Source organism: Canis lupus, chromosome 2 (genome assembly GCF_011100685.1).
Source record: "Canis lupus familiaris isolate Mischka breed German Shepherd chromosome 2, alternate assembly UU_Cfam_GSD_1.0, whole genome shotgun sequence".
NCBI classification, from domain to species: Eukaryota; Metazoa; Chordata; class Mammalia; order Carnivora; family Canidae; genus Canis; species Canis lupus.
In genome coordinates, this window is record NC_049223.1 from 78,949,829 (window position 1) to 78,975,438 (window position 25,610).

The following is a 25,610-nucleotide window of genomic DNA, read 5'->3' on the forward strand; positions in this document are numbered from 1 at the left end:
GTCCGTCGCAGGTTCTTACGCAGATGTTCTTCCCACAGGGTCATGCTGCTGATGTGTTTGAGGCCTACACTCAGCTTCTCACAGAGATGGTCCTGAGGCTTCCTTACCAAATCAAGAAGATTGCCGATACCAACTCTAGAATCCCGCCTCCTGTCTTTGATCATTCATGGTTTTACTTTCTCTCAGAGGTAAGTGAAGGCCCAGGCAGTGGGGAGGAAAGAACACATCAGTTGTGACAGCTTTTTTTTTTTTTAAGATTTTATTTATTTATTCATGAGAACACACACACACAGATAGAGGTAGAGAGAGAGAGAAAGAGAGAGGGGCAGACTCCATGCAGGGAGCCTGACATGGGATTCGACCTTGGGTCTCCAGGATCACGCCCTGGGCTGAAGGTGGCACTAAACCGCTGAGCCACTGGGCTGCCCTGTGACCCTGTGACAGCCTTTTTTAAAAAAAATTTATTTATTTGAGAGCGAGCGCATGCATGTGCATGTCAGGGGGAGAGGCAGAAGGAGCCAGAGAGTCAGACTTCCCACTGAGCAGGGAGCCTGATGCAGAGCTCGATCCCAGGACCCAGGATCATGACCTGAGCCAAAGGCAGAAGTTTAACCGACTGAGCCACCTAGACACCCTGGCTCTGACAGCCTTTATGGCCTCCTTCCGTCCTCACCGGCAGAAGTGTTTCCCCCAGTAGCACCCCTCACACTGTTTAGGTCTTTTCCCAGGTGTGCTGAATGGTGAAACCATGGAAGGTGGATGTCAAAACAAGCTATAGCTTTAGTTTCTGATTCTGTGTATATAACTTTTTTTGCCATGATGGTAAGGGATGGGTTTAATAATTTGGGACTCTGTCTGGAAACAGAAAATAGACTAAACTACAGAGATTTTAACACAGGGAACTGGTTGAACGGTCATTGAAGAACCAAAAAAAAAAAAAAAACCCCACAGTGAACAGAGAAACAGTAACTGTAGGCAGCAGGCATCAGAAGCCCTGTGTCTGAAGTGGAGTCGGCCTGGTGGGCCTGAGGAGGGGTGCTGTAGCTGGTATCCCAGGAGCTCTGAGAGGACATGATGCAGTTGATTCTGGAAGTACGGGAAGATGCTGATGATTAGAACCAATTGTGGATGGTTTGTCCTTAAACACCAAAGAGCTGATGGAGGCTGCCAGAGCGAAGGGCTGCTACCAGGATAGCAGGCAGACAGGAAGGAGCTAATGGTTTTTCCTTGTACCCTCTCATGCCTGTTTTTGTTCTCTATTGGCAGGACTTGAGGGGGAGCCAGCTGTCAGAGAAGCATAGTTAGTACACTTCTGGACTGGCTATTGCAGAGCAGCGTGTGATGGGTGGGGTTAGAGGCAGCTGAGGGATGCGAGCTTAAGATTAGCTGCCATCACAGCAAGTTTGAGATTAACTCTGGGAAGAATAGGCTATTAGCATACCCGCGGTGACCATTTCAGGTTATATGGATGGAACAACTCAACCTCTTCTCCACCTCTTTAACCTGAAAGAGAGATTCTGAGTATGTTTTCCTGACCATTTCACTCTGGGTATGCTGGAGCAGAGGCTAGCTTCCCTGTAGATTCCAGAACCTTCCCAGTAAGAGAGCAGGAATATTACTGTTTCTCCCTCTTTGACAGCTTTCTCATGCCCATGTCAGGAATACTGAAGTTCACTGGAGGCTAGCTTGGCCATGAGGAAATAGCTTGGTGTGTGTTTCTTACCACTTTTCACTAACAGTTCATGAAAGCCCAGGGAGCCACTGGTGGTACACTTCCTAAGCCCTTAATTCTTTGTGTTGCCTTTCTTCTCAAGTACCTGATGATCCAGCAAACTCCCTTTGTGCGTCGTCAAGTCCGCAAACTTCTGCTCTTCATCTGTGGGTCAAAGGAAAAGTATCGCCAGCTCCGGGATTTGCACACCCTGGACTCCCACGTGCGTGGGATCAAGAAGCTGCTGGAGGAACAAGGGATATTCCTCCGGGCAAGTGTGGTTACAGCCAGCTCAGGCTCTGCCTTGCAGTATGACACACTCATCAGCCTGGTATGAGGGGTGAGGGGTATGGTGGGATAGGGAGAGGGCTTGTGATGAGAGTCAGGTAGGCAATAGGATGGATTGGTATAGGGCTTTTATGTACTCAGAGAATGTCAGCAGCCACAGTTGAGTTCAGGGTGGATCCATCACATGTATATTAAAGCATCACATGTATATTAAGTGTGGTTGGCTTCAAGATCTGAGATAACCCCCTCACCATCCCCACTCCACTTGGTAGTGGTTCCATCATGAGGAGGAGTAGCTTGGGCTTATTCCTGTGTCATTGGCTCATATGGATAGGATAGGATCAACCTGGAATTTGCAAATCTCTGATTTTTGTCCTTGAATACTAAAGAAATGATGTGCCTGAAGATGTTCAGATTTTGGGGATCGAACTGAATATATTGCATGGGAGCCTCTAGATGAGAATATCTTTGGTATCACGTATACTCTAAAACTCTTGTCCTTACAGTTGTTTTTTCAACAAGAGAAAAGTAAACTGGGAGGGTAGGAAGAAAAGAAAAAAAGGGAAACTGGATCATAGTTTCCCATCATGGCCTATCTTTCCTGCTGTGTTAATGAGTGGTGTGAAGGGTCCCTGAAAACAAAGGGTATTTGTGTGGTGGCTCACCGGGGCACAGGATCACCCTCAAGGGAGAGCATGTTTGGTATGGCACAGGCCAATTGGTGGGCTTACTCATTCTGGCAATTGGTTTCCCTTTCAGATGGAGCACCTGAAGGCTTGTGCAGAGATTGCTGCCCAGCGAACCGTCAACTGGCAGAAATTCTGCATCAAAGACGATTGTAAGCAGGGCAGCTCCTTTCAGTGCCTATTTGTTCATCCCTTTGAGAACTACTTATTGAAGCCTGCCCTGTGCCAAGCACTGAACTGGATGCCAGGGATAGGGCTGTGAACAAGACACATAGCTAGAACTCTGCCTAGCTAAGAAGACCAGTCAAAACTTGAGATTGATAAGGGTCAGATGCAAAAATGGGGGTTCTAGGGGGGCACAGTAGGAGTAGCTGACCTCCAGTTTGTGGAGCTACAGCTAAAGAGGAGCCTGTGGAGTTAGAGAATCGTCTTATTGAAAGAAGTGGGGCTAGGTAGCTGTCAGGACATTTACTAGGTTATTTGTGCACAAGGTGTGAATTCTGGGCAGCATCTGGTAGAGAAGATTCAGAACGCCAGCTGGTGGGGTGGGGGCAGTCCCAGCATGTGCTGATGTGGCCCCTGCAGCACCTCTGTCCAGCACATTTGTCTCTGAGCTGAGACCCGTCTCCTCTGCCTGCAGCCGTCCTGTACTTCCTCCTCCAAGTCAGCTTCCTGGTGGATGAGGGGGTGTCCCCAGTACTGCTGCAGCTGCTCTCCTGTGCCCTGTGTGGCAGCAAAGTCCTTGCCGCGCTGGCAGCCTCGGCGGGCTCCTCGAGTGCCTCCTCTTCCACAGCCCCTGTGGCTGCCAGTTCTGGTCAGGCCACGACACAGTCCAAGTCGTCTACAAAGAAAAGCAAGAAAGAAGAAAAGGAAAAGGAGAAAGAGGGTAAACGTTACTCTCTTACCTTGGTGACCAGGGCAATGTGTTCTGATTTCTTGGAGCACATGGTTTATGGTCCTCCTTGGAAAGGGCTTTTATCCCTATTTACTAGGACCTGACAGCTCAGAGGCTGTCCAGTATCTAGTTTTGGTTCCATTGTCAATTACACCTTGATCATGTGGATTCCCATACCAAAGAAAGGTGAGAGTGCACTAAACATTTTTAGTAACCCAAGTTTTCCCATGAAGTAATACAGGACACCTGCCTTGTGGAGAGGTTGTGAGCCTCAAATGATGCTTGTAAACATGCCTGGTAAACTGTTAAATCTCTACACATGGAAGTGTTTTGGCTGATTTCTTACTATCAGGAAGGCAAAAGCCTTTCTGTTTTACTGTTTCTCATGGTCTGTGGAGTCCTGGGATGGGTGATTAAGGGTGGAGAGCAGTGCAGGCGGTTTACATTCTCCCAGTTAATTCTTCAGACAGCTGTTTCAGGGAGCAAACCCCTGAAAGGAGATTCCCCCCTCTAGGGTAGCTGTATGTGTGCTCAGGGCCAGGCCTGTGTCGGCACTTCGTCCTGTGCTTTTTTGGTAGCAGTATTATTGCTGGTCTCATATGGGGCTGGCCTTTTGTTCTCCAGTAAACAAGTTAAAGTTGTTTTCAAATTAAAATCATTTAGTTGAAACTCTTAGAAATGGACTGAACTGCCTCCGTCTCCATCTGGTAGTAACAGCTTTGAGACCCTAGAGCACATTTCCTGCTTTCCAGTCCTCAGTCCTCCCCTGATTTTGCAGGTGAGAGCTCAGGCAGCCAGGAGGACCAGCTGTGCACAGCTCTGGTGAACCAGCTGAACAAATTTGCAGATAAGGAGACCTTGGTTCAGTTCCTGCGTTGTTTCCTGTTAGAGTCCAATTCTTCTTCGGTGCGCTGGCAGGCCCACTGTCTGACCCTGCATATCTACAGGTAGGGTCCCAGGGTTCATTTTGGCAGTCTGCATGGGTCCAGGATCCCAGTGGACAATGTAGTTCTGTCTTGCTTTACATCACACATTCACAGTCCCAGTGTCAGTATTTATATCAGCCTGGGTCTTCTTGACTATTATAGATGTCTGCATCAAGTTATCTGCCTTTAAAGTGATGTTTTAAGTAAGAAATGATCATTTTTCCTGAGAGGGCTGTGTTTACAAGTTTGTAAAGCGACCAGGCTTCACTCTTTAGGCTACCTTCTGAAGATAGGAAAGATTGGAGCTATGCCTGTTAGGATCTACTGCCCAAAGAGTGCAGAAACAATTCAAACTTAACCCCTGGTTGTGGGGAGGTAGATATGTATATCTATAAAAATGGTACTTGGGCCTAGTTGATGAATAAAAAGAACCACAAGGTTTTCTGCTGATTGGTAATACGAACTATCCTTTATCTACAGAAACTCTAGTAAATCTCAACAGGAACTTCTGTTAGATCTGATGTGGTCCATATGGCCAGAACTCCCAGCCTATGGTCGTAAGGCTGCCCAGTTTGTGGACCTACTAGGATATTTCTCCTTGAAAACCCCACAAACGGAGAAGAAGGTAACAATTGACATATGGTCAGAGGGGCTGACTTGGCATATTTGACCTTTTTTTCTTTTGAGTTAAGAACATCATCAACCCGCATAGGGAGTGCATATGTGAAATCTTTTTAGGTATATGGTAAGCACTGCCAACATACATACCACACAGATAACATATGTTAGCAAATAAGTACAGGCTCAATTTGCCTTAGCCAACAGGAGGTAATCAGGTGGGGAGGAAAATGCAACCCATTAAAGTTGCTTTAGGAAAGAAGGTGTACCCCAGGTTTTCCTGGCAGCCCTGATGACATCCCTAAAAGTGTCTCTGCAATTGGATAACCATTTCATGACTTCTCCTTGGGAATAGAAATTATTTTCATGTACAGGGTCTAGAGAGATGGCTGTCACTAAAGATTGTTGGACACTTGTAGGAGTTAGGCCCAGCCTTGTATGATTTTACGTGGGGGCTGAGAGGCCTGGTGCTTCTTGGACAGTATCAGCTAGACAGAAGACAGAAGTCTTTGCCAGTAAGACTTTCCCTTGGGCTTTAACTGTGGCCTTTTTTTATTGACTTCTGTTTCAGTTGAAGGAGTATTCACAGAAGGCTGTGGAAATTCTGCGGACCCAAAACCACATTCTTACCAACCATCCCAACTCCAATATTTACAAGTGAGCTTGTTCTGCTTTCTCCCTGTTTGAAGTCCCAGTTGCTATTTCCACATTGGTTGGCCTTTACATAAGAATCAGTACATCTCTGCCTAGTTGGTTTTCGAATCCCTCCCATGTAGCTGAGGCCATGTGCCCATGGGGTACTCAAAATGTGACTGCTAAATTAAGTCTTGGTAAGCAGAAATTTGAGAATGTCTCAATTTCAAGTGTCTAAGTCTAAATCAGATAAGTTTACAGAAAATAGCTATATTAAAAAAAACTTTTGAAAGACTATTTGCTGGTTAAACAAGCTGTTATTTCTTTAGTTTTAATAGTGACTTTTTTTCCCTCTAAACTTCATTGAGGTATAATTTATATATCACAAAAATCACCTATTTTTAGTATACAATTCAGTGATTTTTTTTTAGTAAATCTAATTGTGACTCTTCTTGGAGTCAAATTTTAATGTCACTTTTTAGGATTCCTCTGACCTCAGAACAGCTCAGAAATAGGAACCATCTTGGTAAATTGGTTGAAATTCCCTTCCTGTGACGTCTAAGCCCTATTGGGAGTTCTCACTTCCCCTTATGTTCTTACTAGGGTGGGGCTCACTTCAGGGAATGTTGAGCAGTGGCTCATTCATGGCTTCTTCGTGAAGCTCAGTGCTTTCTAAGATGAAGATTTCTTTATGCTGAGACTGGTTTCTTCCTTAGCACCTTGTCTGGCTTAGTGGAATTTGATGGCTATTACCTGGAGAGCGATCCCTGCCTGGTGTGTAATAATCCAGAGGTGCCGTTCTGTGTAAGTGCCGTCTTCAACAGGGGCAGTCATGAGGCTTGCAGGGCTAGTGGGTTTCTTGTTACTGGAGCTTGAGTGTGGCCACATAGGTGTTTGGTCACTGGTGGTATGGCATGCTTACTTGCCACACTTAACCACCCTTAATAGAAACTTTATCCATGGATGAAGAGTGGGTTACAGTGATCAGTTTTGAAGAAGGCAGGATGAGCCAGTTACCTTGAACTGATACAATGTTTTGTGTGTACTCCTGTGTTTAGTATATCAAGCTGTCTTCCATTAAAGTGGACACGCGGTACACCACAACCCAGCAGGTTGTGAAGCTCATCGGCAGCCACACCATCAGCAAAGTGACAGTGAAAATTGGAGATCTGAAACGGACAAAGATGGTGCGGACCATCAACCTCTATTACAACAACCGGACTGTGCAGGCCATCGTAGAGTTAAAAAACAAGTAAGGGCTCCTCAGACTTGGGAAGGGGCAGCTTGTAAGGCTTTGCTGGCTCTGATTGCTAGAATCGGGTAAAGCAGCATATCCGTAGGGATTGGTAGGATCTTCTTACCCCCTTGCGTCATGACGCAGACAAAAGTGAGACACAGTTCCTAAGGGTGTTGACAAAGGTTCTTTTAAAATCATGTCCATGGGGCTCCCTGGGTGGCGCAGCGGTTTGGCGCCTGCCTTTGGCCCAGGGCGCAATCCTGGAGACCCAGGATCGAATCCCACGTCGGGCTTCCGGTGCATGGAGCCTGCTTCTCCCTCTGCCTGTGTCTCTGCCTCTCTCTCTCTCTCTCTCTCTGTGTGACTATCATAAATAAATAAAAATTAAAAAAAAAAAAGAAGAGACATTCTCTTTAAAAAAAAAAAAACAAAAAAACAAAATCATGTCCATGGATGGGGATCCCTGGGTGGCTCAGTGATTTAGCGTCTGCCTTCGGCCCAGGGCGTGATCCTGGAGTCCCAGGATCGAGTCTCACATCGGGTTCCCTGCATGGAGTCTGCTACTCCCTCTCCCTGGGTCTCTCATAAATAAATAAATAAAATCTATGTGTGTATGCATACATATGTGTATACATAGATAAATAATAATAAATTAAAAATAATAAAATCATGTCCAGTGGAGCCTTTGGGGTCTCAGGAAGCAATTCACAGCCTTCCTTGGGAGGGGAAGCTGAGTGAGGGAACTTCAGGCTCCTCCTACTCATGTTAATTAGGGCAGTTCTAGTTTTCTATAACATCTGTATTGGGAAGTAGTTGTCATTTTTTCAGTTAAGACACTGTTTTCTTGCTCATGGAGCAGGCAGTAAGTCTCAAGAAGCTCCTCTAGTACGCAGGCTGTCCTTCCATTTCCACATGTACCTTCCCTCTATATCTGCCCAAGTTGGATCTTTCTAGCTCACATCTTCCAGTGTCTGAGTGGGGGCATGTCGTTTGTGGGCCAAAGAAGGCATCAGCGTGGGTTATAGTGTTGACTCCCAGAAACCGATCTCTTGTTGAAATCTCAGGCACTGCTGTTGGGCAGAGGACGTGGGGAGGTGCTGCTTGAATAGTAAGACTTTTGGGGCTGTTGTGCACAGAATGGAAGTATTGGTATCACTCTGAGCGGCAGAGTAAAGCTAGAGTTTACCACATCATTGGACGGCTGCTAGGAGCACTGCCTGCAGGAAGTTTTCTTCCTTTGAGGAGTAGCTAACATTGGTGACCTGCAAGTAGAAGCTGCTCACTGGGATAACCCACCGCCTTTGGAGGAGGTGGATTTCATTTTGTGTCGTGTAGCATCGGTGCAGCAGCTGGAAGCTCAGACTCTGTAGTAAGACCGTGGGTTTACACCCCCGCCCTCCTACCTGTCTCGACATGGGAGTTGTGCTGCCTTTGTTTCTTTAACTGTAAAATGGAGATAAGTCCACTCTTAGGGTGTTATTTTGAGGATTAGAACTAGTTTAGTGTATGTAATGTGCTGAGAACAGAGCCTAGCACATATTAAGTGCCCAATAAATATTACCTGTGATTAATGTGATTATTCTAAATAATTACATGCTTTTTTTTTTTTTTTTTTTTTTTGGTCTGTACTTGGCACATGGTACCTCTTGGGATTCAGGCTTCAGGGCAGCATACTTTTGGAGTAATGTCTTTTGTTATTTTTTTAGAATCTGAAAAAATGATTCTACAGAGCACCTTAAAGTGCTTATATTCTTTTCTATAGTGAATGTTTTAAAAATTAGGTTGGTATTATTTGCTGTATCTTCACTTCTTAAAGTGATGACTACCTTAGGAGAACACACGGGGACAGTCTTGCTCTTTGTCTCCTCAGACCTCTGTCACTGGAGGGGTATGAAAGTGGCTCCCCGGCCCTCTATCCCTCTAGCTGCCACTCTCTCTCCTAGGCCGGCTCGCTGGCATAAGGCCAAGAAAGTTCAGCTGACCCCTGGGCAGACAGAGGTGAAGATCGACCTGCCCTTGCCCATTGTGGCCTCCAACCTGATGATTGAGTTTGCGGACTTCTACGAAAACTATCAGGCCTCCACAGAGACCCTGCAGTGCCCCCGCTGCAGTGCCTCCGTCCCTGCCAACCCAGGGGTCTGTGGCAACTGTGGAGAGAATGTCTACCAGTGTCACAAATGCAGGTGAGGGGGAGAGTGTGTCGCCCCGGTTGGGGCCACGTATGTCCCTTGTATCCCCTACAAGAGTCTCGGTGTTTGCTGCCTTCATCATTATTGGAGGGTTATGGGTGTGTGGAGTTCAAGGCTAGAAGGTGGTGGAAGAAAGAGCGGTGCCTGCACCTGTCCCGTGGTAGCCTGGGGGTGGGGATCCCTCAGCTTAGTTCCAAGTCATCCTTTCTCATTACCTGGTTGTGTAAGCATCCTCACCTCTTGTCATCCTGACACAGTTCCAGAATATGCGTGTGGCACTCACAGTCCCTGCACACCACTCCAAACCTCTGCTGCCGCCCCTCCTTGACCGAAACATTTTGGTTCTTTAGGTCCATCAACTACGATGAAAAAGATCCCTTCCTCTGCAATGCCTGTGGTTTCTGTAAATACGCTCGCTTCGATTTTATGCTCTATGCCAAGCCTTGCTGTGCAGTGGATCCCATTGAGAATGAAGAAGACCGGAAGAAGGTGAGGCTGGGTCTGTCCTATACTCAAGGACAGTGGCTTTGCTCTGAGCTTTGGGCAGCAGGGCTATTGGAGGGCAGTGTGCTTTTCCTTTTCACCCAAGTCTTCCTTGACTCAGCACTCTCTTTAGGACCTGGCTTTCAGGCGGGTGCAGATAATGGCATTGGAACATGTGATTTACATAGGACTTTGGAGCATGTTGGCAGTGAACTAGAATGTCTCAAGGGGCATGTAACTTTAGATTTGGAAAGGCAGGAAGAAGTCGGATGAGTGCCTTGCATTTATTCCAGAGATGTCTCGTATTACAGCTGTTGGCCTTCCAGCAGTGTCTGCTTATCCAGGGTCTGGTTCTCAGTCTGTGTGGTGTGGTGGGACTAGGGATTAGATGATAGTCAAAAGTGGGGAGCTTTTGGGATTGCTGCTAGAAGCAGCATGGGAAGCAAGAGAACATTTAGCTATGGAGTCAGAAGGACCAAAGTTCCAGTTCCTGCTGTGTCTTTTTAGTGCTATGTGACCTAATGAAAATGACTTCTCTCAGCATTGTGTATTTTTATGTATATTGTGTTAGATACATATTGTATGTTACTATAAATAATGTACCAACCCCAGGGATTATTGTGAGGAATAGAAGTGATGAATGTATGAAACGCAGAACCTGACCTGTAGGAAATGTTTCAGGAAACAGTTAGCAGTTGGGATCACTCAAGGAAAAGCCTTCACACACAGTTGTCTTCTCCTGCTAGGCTGTTTCCAACATTAATACACTTCTGGACAAAGCTGACCGAGTGTATCACCAGCTGATGGGACACCGGCCACAGCTGGAGAACCTGCTCTGCAAAGTGAACGAGGCAGCCCCTGAAAAGCCACAGGTAACCCCAAGCTAGAGGGGCATCTGGAGAGGGCTCTGGGTCTGAAGCAGGAGGCTGACAGCATACCTCTTGGGTTGCAGGATGACTCGGGGACAGCTGGGGGCATCAGTTCCACTTCAGCCAGCGTGAATCGGTACATCCTGCAGCTGGCTCAGGAGTACTGTGGAGATTGCAAGAACTCGTTTGATGAGCTTTCCAAAATCATCCAGGTAGAGGAACTGGAGCCGCTCTAGTGTTCTGTCAAGTGTTACCCCTCCTGTTTTCAGAGCAGGCCTGTTGCCCCGCTCCGGCAGTTCAAATCTTGGGTTTCCCTTGCTCAGTTGGCTGAAAAGGCAAGGTCTAGGTCGCTGCACCATTTAGCTTCTCTCCCACTATAGTTTCTGGTGCTTGGCAGAGACCTGAATTTGTTCCAGAAGACTAAGGATAACAGATGATTATAAATCTGTTTTCCAAAAAAATAAATAAATAAATAAATCTGTTTTCCTTGGCCCATTCACAACTCATCTTTCAGCAGAGGGGTGGCAAGTTTTAAAAAACTGGGTGTCAAGATTCTGTTCCCTCTTTTTTCTGATATGCCATATTTGTAGACTGGAGGGGCAGGGCACACCAATGCCAGTCAACCAAGGTGGGCTGTGAGGCCAATGGAATATTACTGACCTAATCTCCGTGGGATGGGAGGCTGGCCACAGACAAGCTGGTTCTTTGCCCCCTAGAATTGTCTTTGTTTCATGGGCCTACATCTCTGATCTTTGTGTTTGTTCTTTATGAGACAGCATTACATGGAAGTTAAGGACATGTGCTTCTGATCAGGGCTTGAGTTCTGATTCTGCCGTTTGTCTTGGGCACACCAATCTTCCTAAGCTTCAGCTTCCTGCTCTGTAAAACAAGGATGAAATATTTAATGGGTGGGGTCATCACAAAGATTAAATTAGATCATGCATGTATCTATTTATGTATAGATATATATATATCTATTTATGTATCTATTTATCTAGCTATCTTTTTACCTACTTATTTAGTTGACAGAGAAAGCACAGGCAGGGAGAGCAGCAGAGGGGGAGGGAGAAGCAAGCTCCACACGGAGCCAGGAGCCCAAGGTGGGGTCAATTCCAGGACCCCGAGATCATGACCTAAGCCAAAGGCAGACACTTAACCGACTAAGCCACCCAGGCACCCCTAAAGTGTTTTTTCAAACCAAACCTGATTTCTAGTTAACTTTCCCTTTCTCCTTCCTTTAATTGCTAATTTGTATCTCTTTTATCTTTTTTTTTTTTTTCTTAGAAAGTCTTTGCTTCACGAAAAGAGTTGTTGGAATATGACCTGCAACAGAGGGAAGCGGCCACCAAATCGTCCCGAACCTCCGTGCAGCCCACTTTCACTGCCAGCCAGTACCGCGCCTTATCTGTCCTGGGCTGTGGCCACACATCCTCCACCAAGTGCTACGGCTGCGCCTCGGCTGTCACAGAACATTGTATCACACTGCTCCGGGCCCTGGCCACCAATCCAGCCCTGAGGCACATCCTCGTCTCTCAGGGCCTCATCCGGGAGCTCTTTGATTACAATCTCCGTCGGGGCTCTGCAGGCATGCGGGAGGAGGTCCGCCAGCTCATGTGCCTGCTAACTCGGTCAGCGCCTGCCTTGGGATTGTGGACACAGTAACTCCTGCTGGCACAGAAATTGGTGGTAGCAGCCATGCTGGGAGCTTGGGGGTGCAAAGTGTGGTGTTTGTCACTGCCAGACGGGCTGGCTTACTTAGGAGGGCGGAAGTGCAGGAGATGGCCAGGGGTCTGGATGAGCAGACTCTGTGAGCATTTGAGACCAGATTTCCTCATAAAAAGAATATTTGGCTTGTACTTTGTTGGTTCCAGTGAAGTTCCCTGAACAGTCTCTGGATTCTGGTGAGGGAAGCGAAGGGAGTGACCGGGCACTTGGACTTCAGACTCACATGGAAGAGGCCAGTGGAACAGTGTAGCCTAGCAGTGAAGCTTGGGCTCAGTGTTTGATCTCTGTGCTTTGGACAGCTTACCTACCTTCCCTGAGCTGAGGTTTTCGTCATCTGAAAAATACTGATAATAATAGTAAATACCTTAAAGGCTTGTGGCGAAGGTGGAATGGTATAACTCGTGGGCAATAACTTGTATTTATTGAGTACTAGTATTGTGGATGCAGTCGCCAGAGCTAGATTTACTAAGTGTGCGACATGAGTTCCGGGACATGTTAGGTGATTGGTAACTGTTTCTTGCTGTATTATTTATTCACTTAGTGGGTGTTTTTTGAGCATCTGCTGAATGCCAGGCATTGTTCTGGACTCTGTGCAGTGGTAAATGAAACAGAGTCCCTACTTCCTGGAGCCTGCAGTCCAGGTGGGGAGAACTGTAGAAAGATACTTGCACAAGTACAGTGTCAGGAGATTGGGTTGTGAAAGGGAGGTACAGCTGGGGTGGCACCCCTGACTGTGGCAGGAATTGCTGCTGGGAGAAGGTGGTCAGAGAAGACGTGTGTGAAGTAAGGGGACAAGCCATGAAGATGTCTCAGCTGTGGTTGCACACATAGGAAACCTCACATTTAAGAGCAAGAGGCAGGCCTGTGCTGGGGATGATGCGGGAGCTGTGTAGGTGGTGTGAAGGAGGCCACCTGGGAAACAGGAAGGAGAATGAGACGTTTCTGGGGGCCAGATCCTGGGGGGATCTTCTAGGCCATTGGAAGGACTCTGGTTTTTATTCGAAACAGGGAAGGAAGTGAGAAAGTGACCTAGTACAATTGACATTGTCATGACTAATACAGACATTCTTATGGTGAGGCGTCAGTGGGAAATGTGGGTACCTCATGGGAGGTAAAGTGGAGGCAGATGGAGAAAATGAGGAAAGTGTTGTAACCCATCCTGGCAGGGGTCCCCCGAATTCAGAGATTGGAGGATGTGGTGCACCAGGCAGTGCCTGGGGAGGTCTCTTTAGCCTGGGCTGTGCATGGGGAGATCTCTTAGATGCTGTAGTTGCTCTCCCCAGTGACTGCTGTGGGGCAGGTGGCTGTGATGGACACTCTCTTCCAGATCCAGGTCTTGTGGGGCCAATTTGTGGTCAGGCCCGTGGGGAGGCCAGGTGGCCCTTGGCATTGAGTGCCTTTTCTCTGTGCTCCTTCAGGTAGGTAACAGGACTTCCATTTCTTTGTTTCCCCAGAGACAATCCAGAAGCCACCCAGCAAATGAATGACTTGATTATTGGCAAAGTCTCCACTGCCCTGAAGGGCCACTGGGCCAATCCCGATCTGGTAAGCAGGACAGCCACACTCTGACTCCTTCCTCTTTCTCCTGCGTTCCCTCACTTTCTTTCCATCAGTCTCCCTGGCGTGGCTAGGGAGGCAAGGAGCAGCAGCCTGGAGAGCTCTTACCCTAGAATGACTGTCCCAGGTCAGAGCCAGCCTCAGGGAGAAGAGAAATTGGTGGTTGGCTGGATGGAGTACAGGGGTCTCTACCCCTCCTTTCTCTTTCTGATGGTGCCACTGAGTACTAGACATCTTAGTTCTGAGTTCCCTGATCAGAGCTTGGACATGAGGCCCAGTCCTGGTCTCACTTGCAGACTCTCCTCTTTTCATGTCTCCTCTCGTTGGCCTTCTAGGCAAGCAGCCTTCAGTATGAAATGCTGTTGCTGACAGATTCCATCTCAAAGGAGGACAGCTGCTGGGAACTCCGGTTACGCTGTGGTGAGCTGGTTAGGGGCTTTTCAGAAAGGGGATGGGGGCTTCGGGTGCAGTTCTAGCCACAGAGGTGGTGGGGCAGGGCAGCCGCCATGGACAGCCTTGCTGGAGCAGGTACAGGGTGCTATGACTGAGACTTGGCCTGTCCTTCCTATCCCTGCCCCTAGCTCTCAGCCTTTTCCTCATGGCCGTGAACATTAAGACTCCTGTGGTTGTGGAGAACATTACCCTCATGTGCCTGCGGATCTTGCAGAAGTTGATTAAACCACCTGCTCCAACCAGCAAGAAGAACAAGGTACCGGGTGGGGAGTCACAGAGAGCAAGGCGGCGGCCCCCTCCTGCCCCAGCCAGCATGGTGTCCTGCCTTACCCGGCACTCAGCCTGCTCGTGGTGGGGCACCAGCACTTCCTTCGCCATACTTCAGCAGATAGGAGTTGGGATTTTTTTTTTTTTAAGATTTTATTTATTCATGAGAGACCCAGAGAGAGAGATTGAGAGAGAGAGAGAGAGAGGCAGAGACACAGGCAGAGGGAAATGCAGGCTACATGCAGGGAGCCCGACGTGGGACTCGATCCCGGGACTCCAGGATCACGCCCTGGGCTGAAGGCAGGCGCTAAACTGCTGAGCCACCCAGGGACCCCCCCCCCCCCCCACCTTTTATAGATTTTATTTATTAGGAGTTGGGATTTTTGAGAAAGAAGGTTTCTCAGAGGAAAGTCTCAAGGGTAAAATAAACATGAAAATCAAGAGCCTTGAACAAGACAGCTTTACTGGAGGACTGTCTTTCCAGTCCCATTGGAGGACAGAGGACTCACAGCTCCCAGAGAGCACAGTGTTCTTTCCTGCCCCTGTGACTTTGACCATGCAGCATGGTGCTTTGGTGAAGATCCTAGGCTCTGAAGCAAGACTTCACATCCCAGCTCTTCTATTTACTAGCCTTGTGACTTTGGGCAAGTTACTGACTCAGGCTCCTCAGATTGCCTACCTCTGAAATGAGAGCACAATACATTGTGAAGAATCAGTTACTTGATGCGGTCACATGCCCAGAATGCTGTGTGGCTCATGTTAGTCCCTAGTAAATGGTGGCTGCCGCTGCATGCTGTCTACTGTGTAGGATCTCCCCTCTCAGTGAGCTGCTCCTTAGAAGATCCAGTTCCCTGCTAGGCGGGTTGTGAGCTCCTTGAACCCAGGGACATTAGTTTAGACGTTTATTTTATGTCCAGGGCAGAGTGTAATATCTAGCAGATGATAGCCACTCAGTGAATCATTAAGTGAGAGAGGAAAGCCAAGTTTTATTCTAAAATAACCATAGCCTAGCCCCAGATTGATGTGCTTGTAACAGCCTTTGGAAAACATGGACCATAATTCTTCTTCACGGCCATGCCTGAGGCTCCTTGTCCCTTACTCCTCTGTGGTCCTTGGGCTATTTGATTCCTGCCCCATCCTGATAGAATCCTTTGGTGAGAACAGTCTTTAGCATTGTAGGAAGACTGCTTTCTGAGTGGTTAGCACTAGGGAGGAAGCTGGATCCTGAACAGTTCACTGAATTTTCTTTGACTCTCCTTTTCCTAGACAGTCCTTAGAAAAGGCAGGGCAGGAACGCCTGGGTGGCTCAGCGGTTGAACATCTGCCTTTGGCTCAGGGCATGATCCTAGCATCCGGGATTGAGTCCCCTATTGGGCTCCCTGAGAGGAGCCTGCTTCTCCCTCTGCCTAGGTCTCTGTATGTCTCTCATGAATAAATAAAAATCTTTTAAAAAGCTGGGGCGGGGCGGGGGGGTGGGCAGCCCTGGTGGCCCAGCGGTTTAGCACCACCTTCAGCCCAGGGTGTGATCCTGGAGACCTGGGATCGAGTCCCGTGTCTGGCTCCCTACATGGAGCCTGCTTCTCCCTCTGCCTGTGTCTCTGCTTTCTCTCTCTCTCTCTCTCTCTGTTTCTGTCATGAATAAATAAATAAAATCTTAAAAAAAAAAAAAGGCAGGACTTAAGTATCCATCTTCCTTCCCTTTGGTGAGGTTTATTTCCCCTCAGAGCTCATTCTTAGATAAAATTGGCCTTTGATTGAAGAAGAACCCTACTTTCAGATAACCATCGATTTTTTCCAGAGTGAGGCAGCAGATTTCTAGAGTTGCTTACCCTCTAAGCACCAGAGCCCCATATCGATGTTCACACTGTGCTTAACGCCAGCCTAGAGAAAGCATCAGTTCTAACATTGGGACTCCCAGATGCCTGGGTGTTGCCCAGACTATCCGGGAATCTGTGAGGTCAATGTCTGTTGCAGAATCTTCCGCTGACCCTGTTTGCCCCTTCAGGTCTGGCACCATTGGTGCTAAGGGCACATATTCAGTGGTGGGTTGGGCTGCTGGAGCCTCAGTGGGAAAGGCGACAGCTCCCAGCCACCCTCCTGGCCGGGCTCTTCACTGTCCTGTGCTTTGACTCAAGGGGATCCTTGGTGAAGCAGCACAAGTGAATTTTAGTAAATCTTGACTCTGGTGTACTTGTGTTTTTAATATTCAGTGTGGAAGTACACAGAAGTGCTCCTGCTACAGCACTTGTCTTGAGAAGCACATGGGGTATTATTTCAGATGCAGGCTGAGCCAGATGCTTTTCTTACGGAGCCCCTGTAAGAAAATGTGCTTGGGAAAATGTGCACCAGGCTAGTTGTCATTCAGAATTGGGTGTTTAGCAGACATTTTCTTTAAAAATGAATGAAGTATGCCTGTCACTTTAGAGGCATTGGCATAACTCAGTGAGCCAGTATTTTCCAAATGACCAGCAAATGCTACAGAATCATGAGTAGGTAAAACGAGTTTTAGTATAATGGACTATGAAAAGAAAAAAAAAAAAAAGGACTGTGAAAAGTTTATCCATTGATTTCAGCTTCCATGTAACAGCCAATCTTTAAGAACCTATAACTTGTTAATAGTAGTATCAGAAAGAAAGAAACCCACAATTAAATGAGCAGTCTAGTAAAACATTCTTCTCCTTTCCAGCTGTGTATCTGTATGCAGCTGGGTGTTTTTCATGCACTTCAGCCCAAACAACTTCTCCCAAACAGTTGGAACACAGAAGTAGGTTGGAGAATCCAGCTCCTACTAAGGCAGTCTGTTAGGCAAATTTTCAAAAACCAAAAATAGTGTCACTTCTTCAGATGATTTTTACTTTGGAAATATAAAAAATGTCATTTACATTGTCCCTTTGTTCCCATTTTTATTTTTTATTTTTTATTTTTTATTTTTTTTATTTTTTATTTTTATTTTATTTTTGCCTTTTTTTTTTTTTGTTCTCATTTTTAAATGAAATTAGTAAATATTTTAAGAATTTCTCATGCTTCTTAGCATGGTAAATATCAATAGAATCATACGTACAAAAGCTGTTTAGAGTCTTAAGTAATTTTTTAAGAGTGAAGGCGTCCTGAGGCCAAAAAGCTTGAGAACGGCAAGCTTAGAGTGCTGTATGGATCTCTCTGCTGTGCACCTTAGTTCGGCTTAGTAGTGGCTCTTGAAATTCTGGAGACTGCTCAGAGACTCCTTGAAGATTTAGGTTAAGGAAACTGCGAGTCAGGTTTGGGATAGGAATTGGTGTTTGTGGTTGTAGGATGGTCTATAGGAAGCCAGCTACATCTTATCCTCTGCAGTCAAAGCAGTGACTTGAAGCCAAGCATGGAGTTGGTGCTGCTAAATTGGGCCAGAATGCTTTAACAGGAACACATATTTGGGCATAACTGATACAAACATTGATCCTTCTGATCCTTGCTTTTGCGTATGTCCCGCTGGGGCGTATGTGCCGTTGTATTGGAGCCCAACTCAGGTATGCTCTGAAGCTCCCCACCCTGTTCGGCCTTCCACCTGCAGGACGTCCCCGTTGAAGCCCTCACCACAGTCAAACCGTACTGCAATGAGATCCATGCCCAGGCTCAGCTGTGGCTCAAGAGAGACCCCAAAGCATCCTATGAATCCTGGAAGAAGTGTCTTCCTATCAGAGGTGTGTCTGTCTCTTCAAGACCGGGGAAGTCAACCCTCTTACCCATATCACGACAGCCCTGCAATCCCTACTTTCTGTCACTTCCTTTCCTTACCCCTGGTGAACCCCTGTGCCTGCCAGGGATAGATGGCAATGGGAAGTCCCCCAGCAAGTCAGAGCTCCGCCACCTCTATTTGACCGAGAAGTACGTGTGGAGGTGGAAACAGTTCCTGAGTCGTCGTGGGAAGAGGACGCCCCCCTTGGATCTCAAACTAGGCCATAACAACTGGCTGCGGCAAGTGAGTGACCACGTGCTCGGCCCTCTGCCCCAGAGCCAGGCAGCCCATTTCTGCTCCTCCCCATGTGTCTGCTCTGCTCTCTCTTCCTTTCAGATATAGAAAGCAATGGGAGGTTCTTGGTTGTAGCTACCAGTGTGGTAGACTGGTCAAGACAGGATTTTCCTGTGCCTTTCTCAAGCTGGTGTGCTTGCCACTATCCTCCCTGGCCCCTTAACCAGAAAAAAGCCTCAATGCTGCTTTCCCTTTTTCTCCTTTCATCCCTACCTCCTGCTGCCCTCTCTCTTTGTTCTGTCAAACATAAGGAAGGATTAAAGTAATTAAGGGCATCCACTTGTCCACTAATACATAAAATGAGAAATATTTTACTAGGTAGAAGTATTTAGTGTATAGCTATCCCAAAAATAGAGTTAAAAGAAATGTATGCTAAGAAAAAGACTTGATTATTTGACTAGTTCAGCCATTAGGGGCATCCTCCAGATTGCTTGAGGAAGAAATTTTCCATGAAGAAGGGGACTCCTGAGCAACCACGGTTGCATCTGGCATTAGCTGTTGGTTTTCACCTTTAATCTTTTCCCTGAGAAGTGCCCAGAGGACTTCTGGAAGGGTGGCAGTTGATTGTGCCATGTTGGGGGCCTGGCGAGGCAGGCTGTCCCCTGAGCTGGAGCTTCTCTCCTGTGTCCTGCAGGTGCTCTTCACTCCAGCAACGCAGGCAGCCAGGCAGGCAGCCTGCACCATTGTGGAAGCTCTTGCCACCATTCCCAGCCGCAAACAGCAGGTCCTTGACCTCCTCACCAGGTACTGCTTGAGTGGGGGTGGAAGGGTGTTCAGGCTTCACCTGGGGTCAGCTTTCCCTATTTTCCTGGGGGAATCAATAGGTCAGGATGATAGAAGGCACACCTGGGCTCCATACCCATATTGTGCTGCATAGAAGAGCACAAAACAGGAAAGGACTAGAAAGCTGAGTGGTCCTGCTGCTGGTGGTAATAGAACATCAGCACTGGTAGCTCACGGTTGTTAAGGTTGTAGAAGCATATAAATGTGCAGCCTGCCCCATCTCATTTCATCCTCATAGCAGCCTAGGCTTGATGTGGTTGAGGGACTTGTCAGCTGAAGGCAGGATTGGAATCCAGGCGGTGGAGTTCCAAAGCCCACACCATCAGCCACTAAACTCCGTGGTACACTTGCCTTCTCCACAAGCCACTCCGAACTGCAGTCTCGCTCCCCGGATAGGCACTCTTAAATCTCGGTGCCAGTTGGTCCAAATGAGTATAGTTCACTGCATCGTGTCCCCGTTGTGTGCGCGTGTTATCCCCACATGTGGGGAGTTCCCCGGTGGGAAGTTCGGGGTTTCCTGAGGTGCCCAGAAAGAAGGGGGGGAGCGCAGGACAGCAGAGGACGAGGTGGGAGGAGCGGAGAGTGCCTGTTGGAGCCACTGGAGCGGAGTTCTCACAGTGCTCTGTGTCCCTTGGGGCAGCTACCTGGACGAGCTGAGCATAGCTGGCGAGTGTGCTGCTGAGTACTTGGCTCTCTACCAGAAGCTCATCACTTCGGCCCACTGGAAAGTCTACCTTGCAGCTCGGGGAGTCCTGCCCTACGTCGGCAACCTCATCACCAAGGTAGCCGCCCCTCTGCTCAGGAGAGCCCTTTTCTGTTTCTGCTTTCATCCTTCATGCCATCCTTCTTGGCGGAGAAGAAATGTTTGTTGAAAAATTTATCTTTATAGCTTTGTGTATCATAAGGAGGCAGCAACCTGCTGGGGGCATTTCGGCTGTTACTGGTCTTTGAGCCATCCTTACCATCATTGTAAACTGCCCCCAGCTTTTTAGGAGTTCTGTAGAGGTTCAGCTCAAGGGGTCATTGGGATAAAACGGTGACTGCAGAGTGTCTAGTTCCTGTTGCGGGCTCCTGGACTGCAACTGGAGGGGGCCAACATCGTCAGCAGTGCTGTCACTAACTCTGCTTGTTGTTCTGTATAGGAGATTGCCCGCTTGCTGGCCCTGGAGGAGGCCACCCTGAGCACTGACCTGCAGCAGGGTTACGCCCTCAAAAGTCTCACAGGTAGACTGAGCCTCCGGGTCTTTCCTTTAGGCACCCTGGGTATAGTTTGGGGGCTGACCTTTGTTCTTAGGGCACAGAGATTGACTCTGTTCTCTCTTGTGTTGACTCAGTGCCTATTTAAACTCTGTGTGTTCCTCTTTGGTGGGCTGACATTTTTGAGCGCCTGCTCTGCTTGGAAGTTGCTTTGGAGTTGATCATAATCTCTGGAAGTCATGAATTTCCTTACGGTCATTCCCATTCAGAGCCCTGGCAGCAGCTTTTTTCTGTCCCCACAGGCCTTCTTTCCTCCTTTGTTGAGGTGGAGTCCATCAAAAGACATTTTAAAAGTCGTTTGGTGGGTACTGTGCTGAATGGATACCTGTGCTTGCGAAAGCTGGTGGTGCAGAGGACCAAGCTGATCGACGAGACCCAGGACATGCTGCTTGAGATGCTAGAGGACATGACCACAGGTAGCACTGCCCAGCAGCCCAGAGCAGGGGGGATGCCTGCTAGAAGACGATGGCAGGCTTCTCTCTACTTTGAGGAAAGAGGGCGAGAAGCTCTGGTGCTTGGAGCTGTAAAATTCCAGAACTGGGCTTAGTCCATTTAGACGTTTTATATTAAGGTCATAGAATAGAAGGAAGTGTGTGTCCTCAGATTGGTGTCTTTGCTTTCTGGAAAATTCTCCACCATCATCTCCTCAGTTGTCTTTGCCCCAGTCTCTCCATCAACCTTGTGGAACCCACCCTCTCATCCATTTCTCTTTACTGCTCTGTTCTGGGCCCATCTCACCATCTCTTTATGCTGACTTTGGAGGATTTTTTCAGTTCTTTCATGTAGTTCACTAGTTTTTTTTTCACTGTGTTAGCTCTGTAGTCTACCTGTTGAGTCTTTGTGGTTCTCTATAGGTCACTTGTTTTTCACTCACATTTTCCATTCCTCTTGTAATTTGCAAACATAGCAAACATTTCTGTGTCTGATAATTCTAATGCTTGAAATATTTATCCAGTTCTGCTGTTTGTTATTCCAGCTCTTGATTCTGATGCCTTAAATCTTTTGTATTTTGTGATTTTTGACTGTGAGCTCATGTTTCAGGGTTTTTTCTGTGGAAAAAAAATTTTTTTTTAAGATTTAAAAAACTATTTTTTTTAGAGATAGAGTGCAGGGAGGGGGACAGGGATGGTGAGGCAGACTCCCTGCCAAGTGCCAGCGCCTTACATGGGGCTCGAGCTCAAGACTCTGAGATCATGAGCCAAAACCAAGAGTTGGATGGTCAGCTGAGCCACCCAGGCACCCTCTGTGAAAATTCTTTAGGGCCCAAGCCAAGTATGGGTTTCTCCAGTGAGGATTTGTAACTGCTTCTGCAAAGCATCTCCAGGTACTGCCGAAGACTAGGGTAGTCGTTCATGAAGTTCTGAGCTTCAGGTTTTGTAGACCTCCTTAGGTAGTATGAAGTTTGAGCCACAGACCCCTGGGGGAGGGGCAGCCTGTTATGAGTTCTTTCCAGGGAGATCTTTTTCTCCTCTACTCAATGCCAGATTATAAGGGAACACCATTTCATTTTTGTGACTTGCCTGGGGAAGAGGAAGAGTTACTTCTAGTTGACCCTTGTACCATGGTGTAGCTCTTTTGGGGCACCAGACTTTTGTGTGTGGGGAGGGGTTCCCACTAGATTCTTCACCTTGGCAGACCTGGGGCTTTGTGTCTAGCTCTCAAATCCTGGCAGGTTCTGGAAACCAAAGCTCAGACACCAACTTCCTCTGTAGGTTCTGAATATCTCCTAGTTTTGGGTTTTGATTCGTCTTTGCTAGTGTGACAGTTCACTGATAAATGTTACTTAAGTGGTGAGGAGTGGGAGTAGATCAGGAAGTGTAGTCTGTCATAATTTCAAACATGAAGACATTCCTGATGTATTTTCATCATGCCATGCTGAGCCAGTTTGTGACCTTGCCATGTCAGTTGGACCCCTGCCCCCCCCCCCCCGTTTTTTAAAGATTTTATTAATTTATCCATGAGACACACACACTCACGGAGGCAGAGACCTAGGCAGAAGGAGAAGCAGGCACCATGCGGGGAGCTCGATGTGGGACTGAATCGCGGGTCCCCAGGATCACACCCCGGGCTGAAGGTGGCGCTGAACCGCTGAGCCACCCGGGCTGCCCCTACTTCCCTTTTTAAAAAAGATTTTATTTTATTCATTTGAGAGCGCATGAGCAGGGGGAGGAATGGAGGGAGAGGGAGACAATTTCTAGCTGACTTTGTGCTGAGTGCAGAGCCTGTCACGGGGCTTGATCCCAGGACCTTGAGGTCATGACCTGAGCCGAAACCAAGAGTCAGACGGTCAGATGCTTAACTAACTGAGCTGCCCAAGCCTCCCACAGTGGATCCTTTTGACGCATATTCCTTCTGTGACTTGAAGTTGTCTCTCTGGTTTGTAGAGGGTAGTCCGCCTTTATCACTTAAGGTTGAAGCTTGAAGCTATAATTTCCCTTTGATTTGCCTGGAATACAGTTAGGATTGTTATTTGACGTTTTTGAGTACCTGTTTTGGCCAAAAGGATGCTAGTTGAATAAAGCATAGTTCCTCTCCTTGAAGTGATCATTCTGAGAGGAAGCAAGATGTACTATGTTGACTTGGGCACTCTGGCTTTCAAATGCCCGAGTGTGGTCTGAGCATGGAAATCGGTCAGCTTCAAGTTTCCAATTGAAATATTGATACTGCCATGCAGGGCATTTAAAATTTTACTGGAAAGAAAGAACCTGCTGGTGATTGTGCTTCATGTAAAGTCTCATCAGGGTTTGTGTATGTGAAGCTCTCTCCCAACTGACGTGGCCACTTTGATTTCTGGCAGGCACAGAATCGGAAACCAAGGCCTTCATGGCTGTGTGCATCGAGACAGCCAAGCGCTACAACCTGGATGACTACCGGACACCGGTCTTCATCTTTGAGAGGCTCTGCAGCATCATTTATCCCGTAAGCCATGCTTCTTCCTGTGCCTCCCAGGGGTCCGTGTGCGCCATTCTGCCAAGAAGCCTGTTAGTTATGGGTGGTCTTAATTTTCTTGCTCCTTGATGGGAAATCTGATGACCTTCCTTGGTCTTATGTCCTAGATTGAAGGTTTGGACCAATCTTAAGAATGGGGTCTAACCCCCACCTTGCTAAGATCCTGCTGCTTTACCCATTCAGTATGCTGTGAAAGAAACAATATTGAGCTAGAGTGAAGAAATGCTCCCTCTCTTTCTGCTTTCCCCACCTCTGTTTGGTGCACGCACACATGTACATGTGTTTGTTTCTCTCACCTAGCTATCCGAGAGCATTGTATGACCCAAAGACCCTCTCCTGCTGAAAAATATCGGCGTTATCAGTTAATGATGAGAGTTCTTTGGGGTTTCGTGTGCCTGAGTGTTACATAATAGAAAGACCCTCCTTTTGGTGTGGGGGTCATCAGTGGCAGAGTCGTCCCACTGCGGATGGGCTAGCATTGCTTGAGGCGAGCAGGAGGATGAAAGCCCTCTCTCCTTGGTTCAGTAACAGCTTTGATAACAGGGCCCATGTGCTGGTCATGGTGGGCTTTCTCTCCTACTCCACCCTTGAGTTTCAGAGGAGATGCTTGATATTGAAGGCTATTTGAAGTGTATGTAGAATCACCTTTGAGTTTCTATTGTTTATATCTTAAAACGTGTAAGGGGCTAGATGTTTCCTCCATGTGTTTGTTTCTATGGAATGAAGTAGCATAGTCTGAATCCAAAAGACCTCTGCCATCCTTCTGTAATATCTTTATGCCATCCCTGCCAATGCGTTCTTCTCTCTGTCCTTTAGGAGGAGAATGAGGTCACTGAATTCTTTGTAACCCTGGAGAAGGACCCCCAACAAGAAGACTTCTTACAGGGCAGGATGCCCGGGAACCCATATAGTAGCAATGAGCCAGGCATTGGGCCACTTATGAGGGATATAAAGAACAAGATTTGCCAGGACTGTGACTTGGTGGCTCTCCTGGAGGATGACAGCGGGATGGAGGTAATAAGTGTAGGATTGTTGCTCTCATGGCTAAGAACTTGGGCTTGGGTCACATCCAGGTACCTCCCTACTTAGTAGCTGGTTAACCTTGGGCAGGTAGCTTGCTTTAACTTCTTCCTCTGTAAATGGGGCCAGTGGTTCCCACCTATGTATCTTACCTGGTGTTAAGGTTAATTACCTGTAAAGGGTACCCAGTGCCTGCCATGCTGTAAGCAAATGGTGAGTGAGTTTTGCTTGTCACAGAGTAGGATTTTATTATTTTTGTTGCTCTGACAGATTTCCCAGGGGTTCCAAGTTAATTAAGCTCTCTAAATACTGGCACAGTGGCCCCTGTGCAGATTTCTGGCCCTGTGTCTAGTACCTTGTGGCAGACAACTCCAGGATCTGGCTTTGTCACCTATGGGGTGGAAAGCCTGTTCAGGGAAATAGAGAAAATGGTTTTTCTGGCAGAACCTAAGAGGGACTCCGGGTAGGAGAAGATCTTCGGCAGTAGATTTTAACTTGGAGTTAGTGGTCTGGGTTAAGGGTATTTGTACCCTCTGAAATTATGTCCCAGATTCTGTGTGTTGTGCACACATGTGTGCAGTTTAGAGAGGGAGAGTTGATGAGTTCAGAACACAAAAGTGATGAGTTAGGAACTGCTGTCATTAAGTACCCTTTCATCTTGAAATGTACTTGCATTATAATTACTTGGAATAACAGCCTCGTCTCCTCTGCTGTTCAGCTTCTAGTGAACAATAAGATCATTAGTTTGGACCTTCCTGTGGCTGAGGTTTACAAGAAAGTCTGGTGTACCACGAATGAGGTATGTGCTTGTTTTCTTGGAGGTGGGGTTTTACTTTTCTGACTTATGCAGACTTGTACCAGGAGGCACCGTTCTTAATCATCCCTGCCCAGCTTGTCACCGTGCTTCCACAGCCGTGCCTTTCCTGGCTCTGGTTGTTGAGAAAGCCAGTCATCTTGTCCTCCTTTTGAGGCATCTGACCAGTGGTAGAAGAGCTTCAGGGGAGGACAAGCGTGTCTGGCTTGGTCCCCTCAGGCCAACAGTGTCGGAGGAGGCATGT

The 25,610-nt window shown here is 47.4% G+C and overlaps 1 protein-coding gene across 5 annotated transcripts in view; it reads left to right on the forward strand.

Moving 5' to 3' along the window:
* The window catches only part of UBR4 (ubiquitin protein ligase E3 component n-recognin 4), a 132,444-nt gene that overhangs the window by 82,337 nt on the left and 24,497 nt on the right, over positions 1–25,610 (forward strand). For all 5 annotated transcript variants that reach the window (XM_038531798.1, XM_038531800.1, XM_038531802.1 and 2 more), the window contains 26 exons: positions 39–188; positions 1,815–2,042; positions 2,759–2,837; positions 3,326–3,571; positions 4,359–4,527; positions 4,987–5,131; positions 5,696–5,781; positions 6,474–6,561; positions 6,816–7,009; positions 8,938–9,177; positions 9,534–9,672; positions 10,413–10,538; positions 10,619–10,747; positions 11,820–12,163; positions 13,715–13,805; positions 14,153–14,237; positions 14,399–14,526; positions 18,085–18,214; positions 18,335–18,492; positions 19,178–19,287; positions 19,967–20,108; positions 20,469–20,550; positions 20,826–20,999; positions 23,381–23,502; positions 24,349–24,546; positions 25,271–25,351. In XM_038531798.1, coding sequence (XP_038387726.1) covers positions 39–188; positions 1,815–2,042; positions 2,759–2,837; positions 3,326–3,571; positions 4,359–4,527; positions 4,987–5,131; positions 5,696–5,781; positions 6,474–6,561; positions 6,816–7,009; positions 8,938–9,177; positions 9,534–9,672; positions 10,413–10,538; positions 10,619–10,747; positions 11,820–12,163; positions 13,715–13,805; positions 14,153–14,237; positions 14,399–14,526; positions 18,085–18,214; positions 18,335–18,492; positions 19,178–19,287; positions 19,967–20,108; positions 20,469–20,550; positions 20,826–20,999; positions 23,381–23,502; positions 24,349–24,546; positions 25,271–25,351 — 3,864 coding nt within the window. The remainder of the gene's footprint in view (positions 1–38; positions 189–1,814; positions 2,043–2,758; positions 2,838–3,325; positions 3,572–4,358; positions 4,528–4,986; positions 5,132–5,695; positions 5,782–6,473; positions 6,562–6,815; positions 7,010–8,937; positions 9,178–9,533; positions 9,673–10,412; positions 10,539–10,618; positions 10,748–11,819; positions 12,164–13,714; positions 13,806–14,152; positions 14,238–14,398; positions 14,527–18,084; positions 18,215–18,334; positions 18,493–19,177; positions 19,288–19,966; positions 20,109–20,468; positions 20,551–20,825; positions 21,000–23,380; positions 23,503–24,348; positions 24,547–25,270; positions 25,352–25,610) is intronic.